The 17,955-nt window shown below is 39.5% G+C and overlaps 2 protein-coding genes across 2 annotated transcripts; both read right to left on the minus strand.

The window, feature by feature from the left end:
- Positions 1-789: 789 nt before the first annotated feature.
- On the minus strand, positions 790-4,598 carry layna (layilin a). The gene is made up of 8 exons (XM_069676358.1): positions 4,523-4,598; positions 4,377-4,397; positions 3,772-4,069; positions 2,975-3,132; positions 2,849-2,893; positions 2,677-2,739; positions 2,437-2,533; positions 790-1,605 (listed from the first exon to the last, which is right to left on the minus strand). Exons 1-8 carry the CDS (start codon positions 4,596-4,598, stop codon positions 891-893), a joined length of 1,473 nt encoding a protein of 490 aa, XP_069532459.1. The 3' UTR covers positions 790-890.
- A 3,581-nt stretch (positions 4,599-8,179) lies between these two features.
- LOC138601002 (complement factor B-like) lies at positions 8,180-17,807 on the minus strand. Its single transcript, XM_069672574.1, has 18 exons — positions 17,741-17,807; positions 16,610-16,816; positions 16,347-16,532; positions 16,071-16,247; positions 15,279-15,365; positions 14,853-14,992; positions 13,251-13,395; positions 13,033-13,161; positions 12,720-12,830; positions 11,873-12,007; positions 11,539-11,636; positions 10,788-10,914; positions 10,415-10,553; positions 10,175-10,251; positions 9,100-9,200; positions 8,826-8,955; positions 8,511-8,560; positions 8,180-8,356 (listed from the first exon to the last, which is right to left on the minus strand). Exons 1-18 carry the CDS (start codon positions 17,796-17,798, stop codon positions 8,180-8,182), a joined length of 2,274 nt encoding a protein of 757 aa, XP_069528675.1. The 5' UTR covers positions 17,799-17,807.
- Positions 17,808-17,955: the final 148 nt, after the last annotated feature.

Here is a 17,955-nt window from a genome sequence, read left to right on the forward strand (position 1 = left end):
TAGAAAAAAAAAGATCAAAATTGGGGCTGCAGAACCAGAGATACCATCTCTTTTTTTCTACGCATTCATCAGTGTTATCAAAACCTAGTGCTTACGTTACCCACAATGCAACTCAAAAACAGTTAATCGGAGGTTCAGGCGTGTTAAGCTAGTAACGGCTATCGTGGCCGTGAGCTGACGGATGAGAAACGGGATGCAGAGGTCGGGTGAACTCACTTCTTCATAACTGCATGTCTCCAGATTGTTTTCATCTTCAAACCTGAAATGTTCTCCAGCCCAAAACAATCCGGACATCACATCAAAAACTGACATCACCGGAGAAGTGATCTTGGCGCAGCTCCCCCTGGAGCCTAAAAAGGATTCAAACAGCCTGTTTTACATATAAAGTAGCATTCTCCAAGTCAGTGCGCTTAAAGGAGAAATTGATCAAGCTCCTATTAATATCTAACTGTGTTAAGCGTCGGTCACGCACATTTAAAAAACTCTCTTGCATGTTGTGGTGCAACATGTAGCCATGCAGATTGTTTAGATTTTTTATAGATTTTATAAGAAATACTGATGGCAAAACAAAACTTTTTAATGGACACTTCTAAAGATAGGTGAGAAATATTTTTTGGTAATTTGGGTGAACTGATCCATTAGATTTAAATCCATATTCCATGACATAATCTGTTAGATTACAAAAAACTACTTGTCACTTGGGCCTAGTTCACCATCCGACTTCAGATTGAGTTGCGAGGCCAGCAGAAAAAATATAATTCGAGCACATCCTCATCTGATTTTAATCTCCTAAAAGGCAACCGTTTACAACCATGCAAAGTTTTTTTTTGCAAATCCATCGTCCACAATCACACAATCACTGCTGTACACACTAAAGAAGCTTTAGAGGATCAGTAGTTTTCTCTACTGTTGATCCAATCTTGTTCATTGAAGTATCTCCTTCCTCCGTCCAGGTTCAGGCCGTTTCTGTAGCAATCCAGATTGGCTTGGTAGGACTTCCTGTTTCCGTATGTCCCCAGGCTGGTTTGGTAAGAGTCCTCCTTGCCGTTGGTGATGTAAGTCTGATAGAGGTCAGCCTTTACTGTTTGACTTCCAGGCCTCAGTTTAGTATCATAGAGGTCGCTCCCTCCTCTGATGCTGCCATCATACAGTCCGTGGTCCCCGTAAACGCTGCTGCCGTAATGCTCACTCTTTGTTGTACGACGACCCAGACTCCTGTCGTAAAACTCTCTGTGTCCAGTGGAGCCCAGGCTGCTGTCCTTCAGGTCCCTCTTTCCTGAGCGGCCCAGGCTGGTGTCGTAAAAGTCGCGGGTGCACCGACGCCCCAGGCTGAGGTCGTTGAGGTCATAGTTGAGGAAGCCGCTCTCTGTGCTGGCGAGCGTCACAAAGCCGCTCTCTGTGTCCCGACCCCCCAGGTTGTCGTAGTCACCTGTGGGTGTGTCAGGAGAGGAGCATAGAAAGGAGGTGTTTTTGGTGTTCGGGCGAGCTGAAACCAGGTCGTCGTCCTTCTGGGAGCGAATGACGTTGTAGACGTCTGTTTGAGCCGTGCTGTTGTCGATGGCTGGGTCAGTCTGGCATACTTCAGATTTCTGCTCTTTCCTCCTTCTGTCAACAAAGAGACACTTTAAACAGTAACAGAAAGAATCCTGAACTGGATGATACTTTTGACAAAGTGTGAAGGATGTAGTACATACAGCTGGTTTCCTGAAGTATCGAAAAAACGAAAAGCTATGGAGCTTCATTATTATCCAATAATCTATAAGAAACATTACTTACCTACACTGTCTTACTACATGACACATTACTTGATTACGACAGTTATTGGCACTGTAGATTATTTCCCACAAACCCTGTCCTGCCGTTAAACTCTCTAGCATATATTAGTCCGCTGTTGAAAATAGTCCCAATCAAATGCACGTTTTCCTTCTGTGTGAGTATCGTTTTCTAAAACTTCAGTGCCCGGCTGTCTTTCACAGCCTTAATAAAATAAACACAATACATGTTGGGGAGATTTTAAAGTCTTCACTGAGTGTTGAGAGGCAGACTAAACATTGTCGGGTTTGTTCTTTTCCGGAGATTAGTTGACAGTTAAAGATACAGAGTAACACCAAGCAGTTACAGAGGAAAATGATCTCAGAGAGCGACTTTGTGACGCTCGCCCGCACAGAGAGCTGCATCCTCATGATGGCTGTAGCTTATAGGTTGCTCAATGAAGTTGTGAATATATATATATTTTTAATTCACAATAAGCACATTAGCTAAATATGGGTTGGGTTTTAAACTCACTTAAAGTCCTTAAATCTGTTCAGTTTGAGCTGCATAAGATCAAATGTCTTTGCAGGAAATCTATCCGATGATAGTTGGAATGGAAATCTTTAGGTGAAGTATAACTGTTTGTCTTTAGTCTGCAGTATCTGCCTTTGTTTGGATCCTCACCGTCTGACAAGAAGTTTGAAGCAGCAGACTCCCAGCACCGTCAGTAGGAGCAGTATCAAGGGAATGGTGGGGATGATGATGTAAACCAAATTCAGAGCTAAAAAAGGCACATAGACAGAGAGATACCGATTAAGTAGATGTCATGCTGCCATTTTTATATTACACCTACAGAGCAGTGAGCGTATGTTCTTCTCTGTATCATAAAAAACATTTCTCAATAGGAGTCTGGGGTCACTCCACCTGTGCTTCTGCTCTGGTTGTGGTCTCTTGGATTCCACGGCAGCACTGATGAAGGGAAGACGTCTGTAATGAAAAGCACTCTGTATACCAGCCACACTCACTTTTAAAGTACGCAAAACATCTATAAAATACAGTGGTGACATATTCTAATCATCATATAGGTGTGTTTTACTTGTTTGCGAGGCGTTAGGAGAAGGGGAAGGGTCCGGTGGCTTCTCTGTGGAGACAATGATTCACAATCAACAATGTTCCAGTATTTTCAAAGTAAAAGAATATTGTCATCGTGTGTCACCAGTACCTGAAGTGTATTTGCAGATGAAGTTGTTCTTGGTTTCGCAATTGTCGTCGTTCCACTGAAACATGTAGAGCCCGCCCAGGCCCGGAGGAGCGGAGGGTTGGTGATACATCACCACACACACCTCATAGCCGCATGATGGCTCATCCCAGTGCCAGTTCCTACAACAAACACACACGAAACGCCCACATACGCAGTTTTGTTGCAATTACAGGTAACTTAACAAAGCGAACATTTCTACATAAAAAATAAAAAAGTAATTAAATAACATTGACGTCTGTAGTTTCTAGATATAATTCTGAAAATTGTAAGATTTATACTGGTAAATTTAGGTAAAGTTGGTGTATGGAAGCTTCTGATTACAATTTCAACTTGCGTCAATAAGAGAATTTGACGTAAGCATAGTCATGCTGCGTCGTTCATGCCGTCCGGCTCAAATTCTCATCTATTTGTGTCTTGACTTTGTCTGTAGTTGTGATAAGCAAAAAATGCCCCTACTTTGGTCTGAACTTAGTTTTTTGCTTATCTATCTACATTTGCAATCATCTTGGTTATAAGTTAATACACTTGTTGTGTACTTGTGTACTTAGGCCAAAAGAAATCTGTACTGATTGGGCTGTATTTACCATTTATCATTGAATGCTAAAACTCTTTTCCTCATCATAAGTTCAGCGGTGAAAAAAAGCAGCTAATGCAAAACCATTTATTATTTTACAGAAGTACTCTTTAATCTCTCTTAAATCTAAAATACTCATCTTGCCCTCGCCTTTTACCTCTTGACCTTCTGACCTCACACCCACCTGAATGTAGACTTGCTGCCATCCAGCCAGTAGTACTGTGCGGAGCAGTCGGAGCTGCTGTCCTCATTTCCATGATTACGCCGGAGACCGATCCAGAAGTCTCCGTCCGTCGGGCGGAGCTCTGTGATGAGCTGCTCTATGATCTTCTGCTCCGACTCCGACTCCACGCTCAGCAGCTGCCCTCCGTCCCGTCTGCAGGCCAGCTCCGCCTCCGCAAAGTTCAGCCTCCGCCGGAGCTCAGAGAAATAGGCCAGCTTGTAGCACGGCTTCCCTTTTCCTGCTTTGCACACACGTTGGCCTGCACCCACACACACACATAGGCTACACCTCATTACATGCGTCAGATGTGCATTGAATTTTGATCACATGCTTCGGCACATATCACACACATCGTCTTAATTTGGCTCAAGTGTAGTTCCCATCCTTTCTCCCTTTACATGCTCCCTCTAGGTGAAATCAAAAGTCTCTCCATTGTCTCAGGCTCTGCTTTTAACTGGGTCCAAAAAATGCGATCTTATTACACCCATTTTAGCTTCTCTACATGAGCTTCCTGTGTCTCATAGAATCCACTTCAAAAAGTTTCAGGAGGAGTGTGTGTTACCTACCTCTGGCTTCAAATATGTCCGCTTCAACAGCCAAACATCCAGCATAGGGTCAGAAGGGTAAGCCATGAGGAAACCAAAGGTACATCCACAATTAAATCAAGAGTTTATATCTTTGTGCTGGGTTGTGTTTTGTGTGTGCAGCTTACCTGTAATGAGGCTGGAGGCTTCAGATGGATCGAAGCACAAAAGCAGGAGGTGACAGAAAATTGTAAGCAGGTCCATCTTTAACAGTTGTAGTCTGTTCACCACCACCTCTTGTATTTAGTCTTTCTCATTCCGCTGACGGCTCATCTGGGCAGCGATGGAGCACAGGTGACACCAGAGGTCTGACACTAAGATCTGACCTGCGGCTTTAGGTTGTCGAAAATGCACCAAAAAGGCTGAAATGAAAGTGAAAAGCTGAAGTCGTGCTTAGGGGGTCGTCTCCTGCTTCATCTGGAGAAAAGGAGAGTATGTGAGACAGGAGGAGGAGCAGGAAGAGGAGGAGAAAATACCGTGCGTGTTTGGGAGGGGGCTGTAATCTGTTAAGAGCAGTCTTAATGATTGGGAGAAGAGGCTGCATCGATCCCAAGACATCTAATCATGCAAGTGCTTCTCATCGTAAACGCTGACAAGAGGCAGATTTCACTCCTTCCTTTATTACTTAAGGTTTCGGTATTATCATCACAAAAGTGTTACATGAGAATGATCTCCTCTAACTCGATCAGGGATTTCTTAAAATGTATTCTCAGATATTGCAGCACTCTTCCCTTATTGTGTTTCAGAACAAAGCAAGACGGATAGCACACAGCTGACGTCTCGAGAGAGTGGACAATGAGAATACTTTTTCTGTGAAGCCCCTGAAAACTTTGTTTTAAATCATTAATGTTAAATTGCTAGATAAGAAATTTAAAGGAATTAAATTTTTAATTCTGTTAGCACAATTCAAACACTACTAAATTCTAGTAGCTAATCGGTTGTTGGATGAAACGGTGTCAGTGAACATTTGCTGTCTAAAATAAAGTTGGAAATTGAGTCAGTACAAGTTGAAAACAATTTGACATGCATTTAAAGATAAGCATGCTACAAAAAGATAAAATGAAAATGTTACTGATATATTTCTAATGTACGTGTTGTAAATTCTAAGCTTAAGTCAGCAGCTAGTTAGCTTAGCACAAAGAAACAGGGGTAGAGGAGCAACAGAGTAGACGTTAGCTGGCTACATAAAAACTCACAAATAATCTCTGGTTAAACGAAAAACAAACGTCAAAATTTGTTAACTTTAGAGTAAATGTACAGTAGTTTGCATTTCCTACCTCATGACAAAGCCAAATTAGCTGTTTCTTGCTGTTCCCTGTCTTTGTGCCAAGCTAACCTGCTGATAGTAGCTTCATGTCTACCAAGAAGATACCAGAGTGGTATTTTACCCTTCATATTCCTCCTGGTAGGTAAGTTTATGTCCTTAATTCTGGAGCTAAACCTTGAGAATATTATTATTTTTATTATTATTTAATGACTCAAAACTGTAATGTTTTACCAGGTTGTATCACAAACCATCTACATAATCCTTAAAGGCACTGAGTCTCAATTTACGTTAGCTAGTAGGAAACTACTCTAGCTCTGTGGGAGTAAGATGTAACAAAGTCTGCCTGATGGCACATATGTACCGCAATGATTAAAACGTTTTATGTCAGTTAAATAACATCATTGAATGTGTTATGTAATATGTTTTCGAAGTGCTGGTTTTATTTTATCTTTCCACTGAGCCAGGCTAGTGTTTTTTTCCAGTCTTTGTGCTGTGCTAAGCTAACCCTAATGTTTGCGGTTGCTTCATAATTCCCCGTACAGACATGAGAGTGGTATCAGTCTGCTCATTAAGCCTCAGTAATAAAGTGTTAAAATGTCAATTAATTTGAATAGGGACGAACATATAAAAAACAGCTTTGTTGACAAGTTTATTTCATAAACTCAGCTCGGACACATGCCATATTTTTACGCTAATTATTTAACATGTCAGCTCAGTAACAGGGGATGTATCAATCTTAATAAAACCCTCTATATAATTTTAATATTCAGGATCAGCAGAAGATGTGGATGCATGTGAGCCTGACCCGCTTTACTGAGCACAAATGGGGGAAAAGTGTATGTATGCAGTTCCTAATGGTAGTAATTTCTAAAATGGCCCATAAGGTTGATTTAGGGCTCTCAGTGAGACAGATCAGCCAGAGTTTAAACAGCAGGATGCTTCATCAGGAATATGCTGAGAGTACTAGCGTTGAATAGGGAGAGAGGGAGGGGGTTGGGGTGGGGCTGCCCTGAATATACTGTCTGTATGCATTCTGCTGTATCCAAACACTGCTAATCAGTTTATGTGTAACAGATTGATTTCAGTCAAAAGGTTCATTTAGATTAAAGGCCAGATATGGGATGTTTGCATTAGCAGTTAATGCCCTGAGAAATAAAAGAGTAGACAGAGAGGTAACTGAGTCCTCCTGAGGGATTCAATTATAAATGGTCTTCGTTTTAAATTTCCTTCTTGTTTACAGCATCTAAGACCAAGAGAGGGTTTCATTCAATTAAGCTGCTCCCTCCTCCTGCGCAGTCTGTCTTCCTCCGCCTGCTCCTTTCATCCCACTGGCCTCCTCCCTCTCTCTCTCAATTAGTTAAAGGAAAAACCACATGGACGTTCCCCTGGGAAGGCAGTACATCACTGACCCAACGCACAACCTCACACACAAGGTAGGCGTTTCCACATGTCAGAGAAACCTAGCACTGATGTCAGAATTCACCACTGTTCTTTGATGTTTGGACATTTAGCCAATATGCGGCAGTAAAGAGAATTGCTTCATGTACATTTTCACTGAGGCAATGTCTGACAGCGTAATGGTCAACAGATCATAGTTACACAGTAAAATGACATAATTTGAAGTCATAAACCTGCTCTGGCCACAGCAAATCATTTGTAATGCAATGGCCTTGTTTGTTTGTGTGCTGTAAAGACACAGTAACGACTGACAAACTCAATTCATTTCCATCTCCAAGCAAGAGAGCGGAAGAAAGATTTAATTACAATACAAACAAAAGAACCAAACTTTCCACTACGTTCGATTTCAATGCTCTTAGTCGGCCTGCTGCCAGACTGAGTGTCCGCATTGCGCAGGCCTGCACAGGGAGCTGGAAATGAGCCCCGAGTCGCTGACCTGGAGGGGAGCTGGACGGCTCTATCAGCAGAGCCGAACCATAAAAGAGTTTTGATGACACCTTTTAAGAGCTGTAGTAATTCTTTTAGTCATTCCTTTTCTTGAGCAGTTTTGGAGAAGGCATGAGAAAGGGAAAATGTTTGATAACTTGTGATTGCATAAAGGGAGTGCAATATAAAAGACCAATCTAAATTCTGTTAATGTGCTGGCTGAAATTGTGTGGAGAGTCTTTTCTCTTTTTTGCAAAGAGAGCAATCGGCAATTTACAAGAAAGATAACGTAATGAGTTTGTACAAATACTTAAAAACATCAAGACAGAGGTTAATAATGATTTATTAACTTCTTTACATAGCGGTTTGCCTCTAGAAATAGTTGATTTACTTGTTTATGCACAAAGTACAGAGCAGCGTTACTGATTTTCCGGACCACAACTGTGAATTGTGACGTCTGTTTAGTGAACTTTTAATGAGAACAGTAACTCACAGTCTAAAAAAGAGATTGTATGAGTTATTGGATTCATTCAATCATCCACATATCAATCAGCAAAATAACATAAGCCAATGTTTTTACACATAAAGTATTCACAAATGAAATAGCGAAACACATTGTGGAATGTAAATGCATTTAGCTACTCAAAAACTCAAGAGGTGCATAGTCATCCTGGTTGTCATCCCCAAGGATCGATTTGAGAAAAGGAACAACTCTGAAAAGATTTAAGTGGAAATCTCTGGAGGCCTCGTCAGACTCCACCACTTCACCGGTACCGCACTTGTCCTTCGTTCCCCAGCTTACGACAGCAACCTGCAAACGAAATCCTTTGCTGCTTTACATGTTTAACAAGAACTTCAGAGGACAAATTACATGGCTTTGTTTATTTCAACAACCTTTGTGAGATATTTCCTGCAGGAGATATATTCACACACTGGTTAATATGTGGAAGAGGTTTCTTGCTTACCTGTACTGTGCGATGTTCAAAGTTCTTAAACACCGCACCTCCAGAGTCACCTGTCCCAAAAAACACAGATGCACACATGGTTAGACCCCAAATAATCAGCTTCTTTTACTGACCTCAAACACAAGAGTCTCCTCAAAAACTGAGACTCAAAAGGAGTTAGAGTGATATCCTCAGGGTGTTTAACTGCTGTCTTTACCGACACCAAAGCAGACAAAGACATGTAAGCCCTTCAAACATTTCTGTGTGCAATTATTCAGGTAAATTCAAGGATGTTTCAAGGATTACTAGTAGTAACATATTAAAGAGGGAACACACCTTTGCATGCTATATGATCTCTGAAAGGATTCAAACCACCGCTACACAGGAAGTTATCAGTCACTGCAACCTTCGGATTATTCGTATCTATGCCTTCTGCGTCCACTGCATGTTGGATGCATTCATCTCTCTGTGTTGTTGAATAGAAAGAGGCACCAAAGCATAATGTGACTTTTTTGGGTTTCAAGTGAAAAATGAAAATAACAGACACACAAAAAGACACAGTTCACACACACACACACACGGCACAGCTGAGTAGTAATCTAAAACTCACATTATCGCCAAGCTTTGCGTGGACATCTTTTTCACGTACAGTATTCCCAGTTTTGGTCAAAAAAGACAGTCTTTCAAGGTGATTCTTTAACAGAAGTTCCTCTGAAATACAGAAAAGAACAATAAATTGTAAAAGTTCATATGTATATACACACGAATCTTATAAGCATACACAAAAAAATAGCGAATGAGTTAACATGTCTAGCTAACGCTTTTTTCAGTTGCCACAACATTGAAAGACGAAAATTTGGTAACCTCTCTCTCCTCTGTTCAGCATTTTAAAGCAGTATATTAACAATAATTCTCCTAAATTATCTTTATAATCTTTTCATTGGGCCGTAGTATAAGTTTATTCTAAATTTTAAGCTGGAAAAAAAACAAAAACTAAAGAATGAAAGTGTAAGGAGCTATTAAAGCTGTGTTTATCTGCTCTACTAGAAACTGCAGTCATTAGCATGTCTAGCTAACCACTACCTCGCGTGAAACAAAGTTACTTCAAAAATCCAAGGAACATCATTTACTAACTACATTTTTGTCGGTCACATATTACATTTTTTTTGTTTAAATAGCTCCGTTAACAACATGTACAGCAAGCAACAATTTAACATTAGTTTTCCCTCATTGCTTTGAAGCTAGTCCTTGAGTTTTGGCTAACTAAGCTAGCTGCATTTTCTTGCTCTTTTCCGGAATTGGAGAAGTTGCCCTCCAGCGACCGAGCAACATACAACAAGAGTGAAGATTTGCCAACACATCAGATATAACTCCTGTATCTGATGGCCTTTTTTAAACATGAAAAGTGAAAACAAACAAAGCTTAGCAGTATCTTTTTTTCTATCCTAACCCTGATGACAGTTGCTCTTACGACCTGGAAAATTTTCATCTACCTGAGAGAAATAATAGCCATCTTTTTCGTCCCCTTAAGGGTCCTTATTCAAATATTAGTACGAATTTTGAGTGGTTAATCTGCCACCAATATTTGTAATTGTAAAAAACATGAGCCATAAGCTGAATACATTTAGGCAGTATTACCCAGCACTTAAGAACTGATGGTGTTACAGTTAGTAGAGTGACCTCACCTTGTTGCTTGGAGGTTGACTTGCCAACCAGTTTTAGAGCATTACTGGTCTCCTGGGTGCCAGGTATACAAATAGGTCTGAGCGGGACATAAAACATAGTATGACATAGAGATGATGGTGTTCCAAGTGAAATGCTTTTAAAAACGAATTATAATTCATGCAGTAAAATATGTGTAAAACTACCTCAAGGATATTAAGAGTTACTGATAAATGTTATTGATCCTTAGGAGACAAACCTACCTAGTAGCACTGGAGATTTTAATATCATTCTTCAGTTGGATGAGAGCCACATCATAGTCATAAAACTCTTTCACACCCTCATTTGTTTTGCCATTGATGTTGTACTGTGGGTGTATTTTGAAATTTTTAACTCCTTTCTCTGTAAATGGGGAACAGTAGCAGAAAGATTCAGTCAAATGTATTTTATTTTATTTAAATTTAATTTTGACAATGAAATAATTGATAAAGATCTATTTGGATTTTGAAACTTAGAAATATTCATTACCATGTAAATTAACTAGAGTCTTTAACACTAACTTTTGGAACTGCTAAAATGCCAGTATGTCTTGTTTAGGTAAATGAAGAGGCATGAGTACTTTTTAAATGTTATTACCTATAAAATTGCCAATTTCAACAGTGACATCCTCAGGGAAATTTTCAAATGTAAAGCAGTGAGCAGCAGTCAAGATGAACTGGGGGGTCACCAGAGAGCCGAGGCACTTCTTTGACTTTTCCTTAGTCTTTTAAACAGTAAATAAATCGTTAATACAGTATTGAGTTTTTTAGATACAAGAGGTTATTTGCTTTTTTGCATTTCATCACAGCATCATGCATAGCTGTAAAATAAAACAACAAGAACACATGGCATGGTGGTAGATAATTAAGAGACAGTTTTCTATGAAATCCTAAATCAAAAGGGCTTACTCCACTGTGTCAATATAAACCAAATATTTCTGAATTACAAACCGTTAAACATACTTTTCCCTAGTTGAAATTCCCGTCATTTTAATGATGGCTTTGGTCAAGTACATGCAGTAAAGATTCACATACCTTGATAGTTATATTATCCCATTCTCATGACAATATTACATCAGTTTTTAGATGTGAAATATGGAGTACCTCAGGGCTCTTTTCTTGGCCCTCTGTTTTTTCTTTTTTTTTATATATTTCATGACCAAACTATTTGTTACAATACTAGCTGTGTCTTCATTAACTCTCGTGATTTTTGTCTGTACAATGTTTGCAAAGGATTTTATAGCCATTATTTTATCAACAATCTGTATGCAAGCAATTATGAGGTTCATTCTGTTAGTCAGCCTTGCAAATATGATTTATGATGTTAAAAGAAATATTGAAACACTCACCTGGACATGAATGAATGCCCACCATGGATACCTTTCCCTTTGGGTGTCCGTTTCATAGTCCTTGTGAAGACCACACAGACCTTTAACTTCTTCTTCATCTGCGTATAAACACAAAACAAAATTCAGTGTTGCTCATGTTTATGTGCGGTTATATCAGTGTAAATTGTCAATGTTTAAACTAAATTATCAGTCATTTTTCAAACTCTTATCCAAAGCTTTTATAATTAGTGCATAAACCTCTCTGGAGATTTTATTAATAAACTTGTTGATGCCTGTATTAGTATAAATGTAAATGATACGTCGTGTTCTTTCTACATTTTCAAAGATTACTCACCAATTATTTGATCAAAGGTCTCTTGGAGATTTTGAATGTCCTTCATTCTGAAGTAATGCTGCCCACCTAACCCTGCTGTGAGGGGCTGCAGGTCTTCATCAAAGAGCTCAGCTCCAATCGCAAAAACATAAATGTCTGTAACAGAGTGAAACACAGCAAGATAAATATGGCTAAAACACACGACAGCACCCCTCACCCTCCCCTTCGCAGCGCATCAGAAGCCCTGTTTACACCTGGTATCAACATGTGATCTGAGTGATCGGACAGTCTTAAGTACAGGTGTAAACACACCCAGGACAGACTGAGAGCCGATCACTCTGGGACTGTCTGGGAATCATAAGTCCACATCACTAAGCAGTGAGTACGCACATGTGTCCTGGGTCATGTTAAGGAACACCCACTCCCCCCATTCTTGACTGATTCAATATTTCTCCACTGTGTCTTGTGAAAATCTTTTTTTTTTTTTTTTGAGTTTGTCATGTCCAAGCATATGAAAACGTAGATTATGCATTATAGAGGAGGGTGTGCAGACAAATACAGGACGGGGAGACTGCATTTAACATAGATCTGTTTGTTAATCATACAGCTCTTTTAGGCTGGTTTTTCACTGTAAACAGAAGCTCCAGACTGCAGTGAGTTCATACAATGGAGATGCATTTGGATGCATGATAATACCAGGTGTAAATAGTCTAAGTGATACTACATTGGCTGGGAAAACTGCAACAAAAAGATCTTTTTGGAGCCAACATTTGGTTTGTCCATTGTGGGCTACAGTAGAAACTTGATGGTGCAATGAAGGAGAGTGCATTTAAAATCTTATTCTCGTATTCTCCTAAATCCTTCACACCTAAAAATTCCTCTCTTGATTTAGCCTCCTTTTCACTTGTGTGGTTCATGTAAACCATGTTCTTTATTAGGTTCACTGTTGGTACAGGGGAACCACCCATATTATAGGCACCTGCAATGTAAAGAAACATTGTGTTAAAGTGATGTACAACACAGATAAATTAATTCTTTTAGCACAGTTCATATACTATATACTGTATAATAATAATGTTTATACATCCTTTAAAGAGTTGCATTATTTGCCTAAAGTGTGAGAAATTGGCAGCAACACAGCAGAAGTAGGTTTGTCAAATATACTTAGATGTAAAAATTACCATCTGTAAAAAAAATGAGGACGTGACGGTGCTCCTTAAAACCTTCCACTCCAACTTGTTGCTTTATGAAGGCCATTCGCTCCAAGAAGGTCTTAAAGACCATGTTCAGATCCGTTCCAGTGTTTCTGTCTTTAAGTCAAAACACGCACAGTCAAATCTACAACAAGCTGTGTACTGAAACAGTATTTCCAACAATAAATCTGATAAATCTGACTCACCGCCTACTACAAAATTTTCCAATCGAGTTATGACATCATTTAGCACTGTATTGCCGTCCAAAAAATCAAGAATGCTGACGACTTCATAGACTTGAGAGGAGAAAAAGAGGATTTCATAGTTTGGAGTCACGCTGAAGGAAGCGATCTGTGGAGACAAAACACAGCAGTTATATAATAAATGGATCTTCAGTATTGTACAAAATCTTTACACAACTTTATAAACACATGCAAACTTGAAGAACTGCTGCTGAATATTTTGTTAATGCGACACCTCCGTATGCATCAAAGTGCTTATGGTTGTTATTTTGTTGAGTAATTGATTCATTTATCAGCGGAAAGAGAATCCCGGAGTGTGCATTGAGACCAAGCCAGGGGACTCGCGCCAAGAAGAATCAGTCAAGATTATGATGGGTAATTCATAATTAAATTCACTTCTAATGGGCTGTTGGCGGCCAAATGGGATGAGATTGTTTTTGTACATGCTTAGTGTACAGGGTGCCAAATGTGCTTCTAAAAGTGTGTCAGGCAACGTGGAAGGCTTCATCTATCAGCTCAAACCTGAATTATGACACAGTGAAATCCACTACTCCCAATGGATGTAGTTCTATGAATATATTATCATAACCACATTCAAAAAGCTGATGTGTGTGTGTACCATATCTACATGTAAAAAATGCTTAAAACATGGCTTTTCTAAAAGTGCCTCTTTATAGATGTATTGAGAACAAGAGTAAAAATTCAGTCGATGAGTTAAATAAGACAATATGAAACAAATAATGGTTAAATAAATGCGGAGAAAACAGATGGCATAGGCGTAAAACTAATACAGTAACTCATAAGTCGTTTTTATAGAATGTTATATCATCCTGCGTCATTTCAAAATAAAGCAAAAATATAAGGGATAACGTCTGCCTAGTGTGCAGGTTGTTATCGCATATTATTACAAGGCTGTGTTAAATACTTGATTCTGATTGGTTAGTCACGGCATTCCGAGGTCTACTATTTTTCGATAACAGACCGTTGCTAGGGATTCGGCTCTAATCACACAATCCGGAGGACTAACTGTAATCATATTAATTAGATAGAAGATAGAAATTGACGTTGGTCTGTTTACAGAGGCTAAAATGAGGTATATTTTAGCCTACAGTTTAGCCTTCAGTTTTTGCATCATTTACCTTTTCTTGCTTTCTCTCCGCCGTTTAATCTCTATTCTTTCTTTTTCCCGCCGTAAACAGACCATCTCGTGCAACACAAGTTTCTTTATTACTTCTTAGTATCGCTGCTTATATGACGGTCATGACTACTTTTCTACTCAGCTTAATTTTGTGAATATTTTATTGTACTATTTTTAGTCTCTTTGCATTTAACCCTCACGCACTTTATAGTTCACTTAGTTATTTTGTGTCCTCATATTTTGTACTGTTACTTTGGAGAAATCTGGCACAATCAATGATCAATAGTCCAGACTAGTTGCAGTGACTGTAATATTTCCAACACCTTTATACAACTCAGCAGATTTATTGCCAGCTTCCATCAGCTGTCCTATTAAACTGAGCCCACAATCAGCAGAAATAATCATCATCAAACAAACATGTGTCTTACCTTTTTAATGAGTTTAATGACAGCGTCCCGTGCATTATCAAAGTGTTTCTTCTCAATGCTCTCAGAAATATCCACAGCGATGTAGATGTTTAGTGTCCCATTCTTTGAAATGCGGATTGTCCTCCCCTGCTGAGTGTCATCTGAGCAATCCACACAAATAATGTTATTTTCCACCATCATATACATGCCATATTCCTGTTTCTTATTGTAAGAGAAAGAAAATGGGACTGCAGATGTGAATTAGTCTGTATGGCTAATTTACACGACGTATTCAAATGCTCATGTTGATTGATGTGCATTGTCCCTTTTTTGAATAAATAAACTCAAACTCAGGTATAATGTAAGAAGATGTACTAAAAAGCAGCATACTTTTAAAGAAAGAAACTGATACAGCATGACATAATCAGATAAGTTTCAGGAACTCACTAGTGACCTCTGAAGTGGTGAGGCTCTCTCTGATCGCACTGCCAAACGCCTCTGAAACCTCCAACGGCGTGTCATAGGTGTGTTTGTCTGTCAGAAGCAAGAGCCACAAAACTTTTTAACTATGACAAGGTGAAGTAAAGCAAGAGAAAGAAAACAATTAAAAATACTTTTGGGTACAGGATTGAATCCCTTATTCTTTCAGGCACAGTTTATGTTGGGAAGCTGGTGAGGCATCATGTCGAGACTGCGATGCGTTCATGTGGAAATCCCACCTGCCTGACCAACAACAAGTCGGACATGATCCCTTACTTGCATCTCACCAGTGACTGAAGCTTGTCACGATGTATAGCTTGTTGTTTGCTCAATGCAAGAATACCCTTGTTTCACCTGGTTTGTGTTGGATTCATCATGTCTCTAACTGAAACTGTGGCAGGCTGGCCCACACCACATTAGTTGATAAAAAGCAGGTCAGTTGGGTAACAGTCAGTACGTGTTCATCATGACATTGGAGGTTGTGGCCTCAGCGCACTCTGGGACAGGCTAGAAGGACTGGCTATGATGTCAACATGTCTTGACTTGGGAAACTTCTTGCCTGATACTTGCTGGCAGGTAAAAAGGTATGTATCAGAGGAAAGTCTGCACCCTTCATTAGCCAACAGTGTTGCAGGTGCAGGAAGGCCATTTGATGTTTCATATATAGAGAAAGGGGGTTTACACCATGCTACCAGCAGACCTTTTCATGGCAGAACTTTGACTCAGAGTTTTAACAGCATTCGTAGGTATTGGTCTTACAGTAGCATGCTGGTTCTATGCCGGTCCACTGGCCGTTCTCCTGACACACTCTTTCACTCGACCCCACCAAAAACAGGTTGCCGTTGCAGCTATATGTCACCGTGTCGTCAATTCCGAATAAGTTCCCATTTCTTACGCTGCCAGCTGGGATACCAGGATCTGCACAGTTATCTCCTGCTGTGGTAACAGAAAAGACAAAAGTAAGTCTTACAACAGGATGTATGTCACACCTGGAAGACAAAGTAGAGGGAGAAACAATTGAAGTTCAGGACTTACAGTCACGGCTACAGATGGGAGTGGGGCCGCTCCACTTCCCGTTTGGTAAGCAAGTTCGCCTTCCTGAGCCTCGCATTGAGTACCCAGAGTAGCACTCGTACGTGGTCTCATTTTTCACAAAGTAGTTCTCTTGAAGAGGGGAGACGCTTCCAAACTCCAGCACACTGGGGTCCGGGCATTCAACCACTGAAAAACAAAACAGAAGGATCTAAGTTATCATGGAGAGCGAGGCAAAGTGAGAACATCCTGGTCACATGACTCACTCCTGCATCTCTGAGGTAAAAATCTCCTGGCTGCAGGCTTCCAGCTGCCGTTAGCCTGGCACAGGCGGGACAACGCAGGATATGGATAGTAGCCTTCAGGACAGTGGTAGATCATCAGGCTGCCTTGCTCCAGCTGCTTGGTCAGTGTGTAATTACCTCCTGTCATCTGCATGTTCACCTCTGTGCAATCACACCGGACCTCACCTGCTGAAGAACAGTTTTACAATAAGGAATTTAATGTCAGCCACTGATATAGCACTTTGTATTGTAAATCACTTGCAACCACCTTTTGCATCTCCTGATAAGACAATATATTATATTGCAGCTGAATACATTTTGTCATAGTTCATCATCTGATTTCAAATATCCAGGTATAAATGGTGGCTTTAAATTAAAAGCATAGTTTGCAGGATAATGGGAGATAAAAATCAAAAGGTGTTTTTTATTCTCCTTTAAAATATCTGCTCACAAACAAGCCTGTTATAAAGGTACCTTGACCTGGATAAGATCACTGTCGCCCCTTATAAATGTGCTTCAGTAAGGGTGATGATAGAAGACGACACATTTGTACCAAATGTATGAATTCAACCCTCAAACAAAGTCATAAGACATTATACAACTGTTTTCACAAGCTGAGTAGTAACACTATGTAATAATGGTTAAAGTCATTGTCATGTTTAAATTCAAAGAGTGCCAATTTAATAAATAGGACTATATCCCCTTTAAGTTTGAAGAGTGAACACACAAGTTGGCTTCAGATACAAGGTGTATTTTTACATTTGAATGAATGAAACGTACATCGTTTTAAGGTAGTGTATTAGTCAGCAGATAGGAAATTATTTCCTATTCCAAAAAAAAAATATGGCAGCTTTTGAAAACTGATGGTCTCATATTACTGTGTCACAAAGTAAACATTCATACGGGATAAACTATTTTCAACAATTGAATTAAATTGCGTGTCACCATATTTTTTACAAATGCTCCAAATTCTGTTGTGACATATTAAAACCGAATTAGAATAAATACAAATAATCGAGAAAATGACATGAACATTTCATGACATTTAGATTTATTTTGTCAAATTACGTATAATATATAACTTCTTGTTTTCTCAAAAGTAAAGTATCTTACCCATACAGAGGAGACATGAAAGTGCAGCCAGCCAAATCCAGTGGACAGAAAATCCCATGTTGAATCTTAAACTGGGGCAAGTATAAGAACAAGAGGATTCTGAAGGAGCAGTTAATTTATTTCCAACTGCAAAGTGATGTTTAGAAAGAGGGACCAGATTAACAAAGATCATCTTGGTACTCATTAACTTCAATACAAATAAAAGGAGATCAATA

Source organism: Semicossyphus pulcher, unplaced genomic scaffold (assembly GCF_022749685.1).
Source record: "Semicossyphus pulcher isolate SPU_LCO1_2020_fin unplaced genomic scaffold, fSemPul1.0.p SCAF_10, whole genome shotgun sequence".
Taxonomy (NCBI): domain Eukaryota; kingdom Metazoa; phylum Chordata; class Actinopteri; order Labriformes; family Labridae; genus Semicossyphus; species Semicossyphus pulcher.

What these genes read in the sequence shown, in the direction of transcription:
- layna (XM_069676358.1), bottom strand. Translation starts at nt 4,598, where the DNA reads ATGGACCTGCTTACAATTTTCTGTCACCTCCTGCTTTTGTGCTTCGAT. An exon ending in CATCTGCAAATACACTTCAG is followed by an intron (nt 2,894 to 2,974) that starts GTACTGGTGACA and finishes TTGTCTCCACAG; the next exon opens with AGAAGCCACCGGACCCTTCC. An exon ending in TCCTAACGCCTCGCAAACAA is followed by an intron (nt 2,740 to 2,848) that starts GTAAAACACACC and finishes TTTTCATTACAG; the next exon opens with ACGTCTTCCCTTCATCAGTG.
- LOC138601002 (XM_069672574.1), bottom strand. Translation starts at nt 17,798, where the DNA reads ATGGGATTTTCTGTCCACTGGATTTGGCTGGCTGCACTTTCATGTCTC. An exon ending in ATCAAGAGAGGAATTTTTAG is followed by an intron (nt 12,008 to 12,719) that starts GTGTGAAGGATT and finishes ACTCTGTTACAG; the next exon opens with ACATTTATGTTTTTGCGATT. An exon ending in GACCTTTGATCAAATAATTG is followed by an intron (nt 11,637 to 11,872) that starts GTGAGTAATCTT and finishes GTTTATACGCAG; the next exon opens with ATGAAGAAGAAGTTAAAGGT.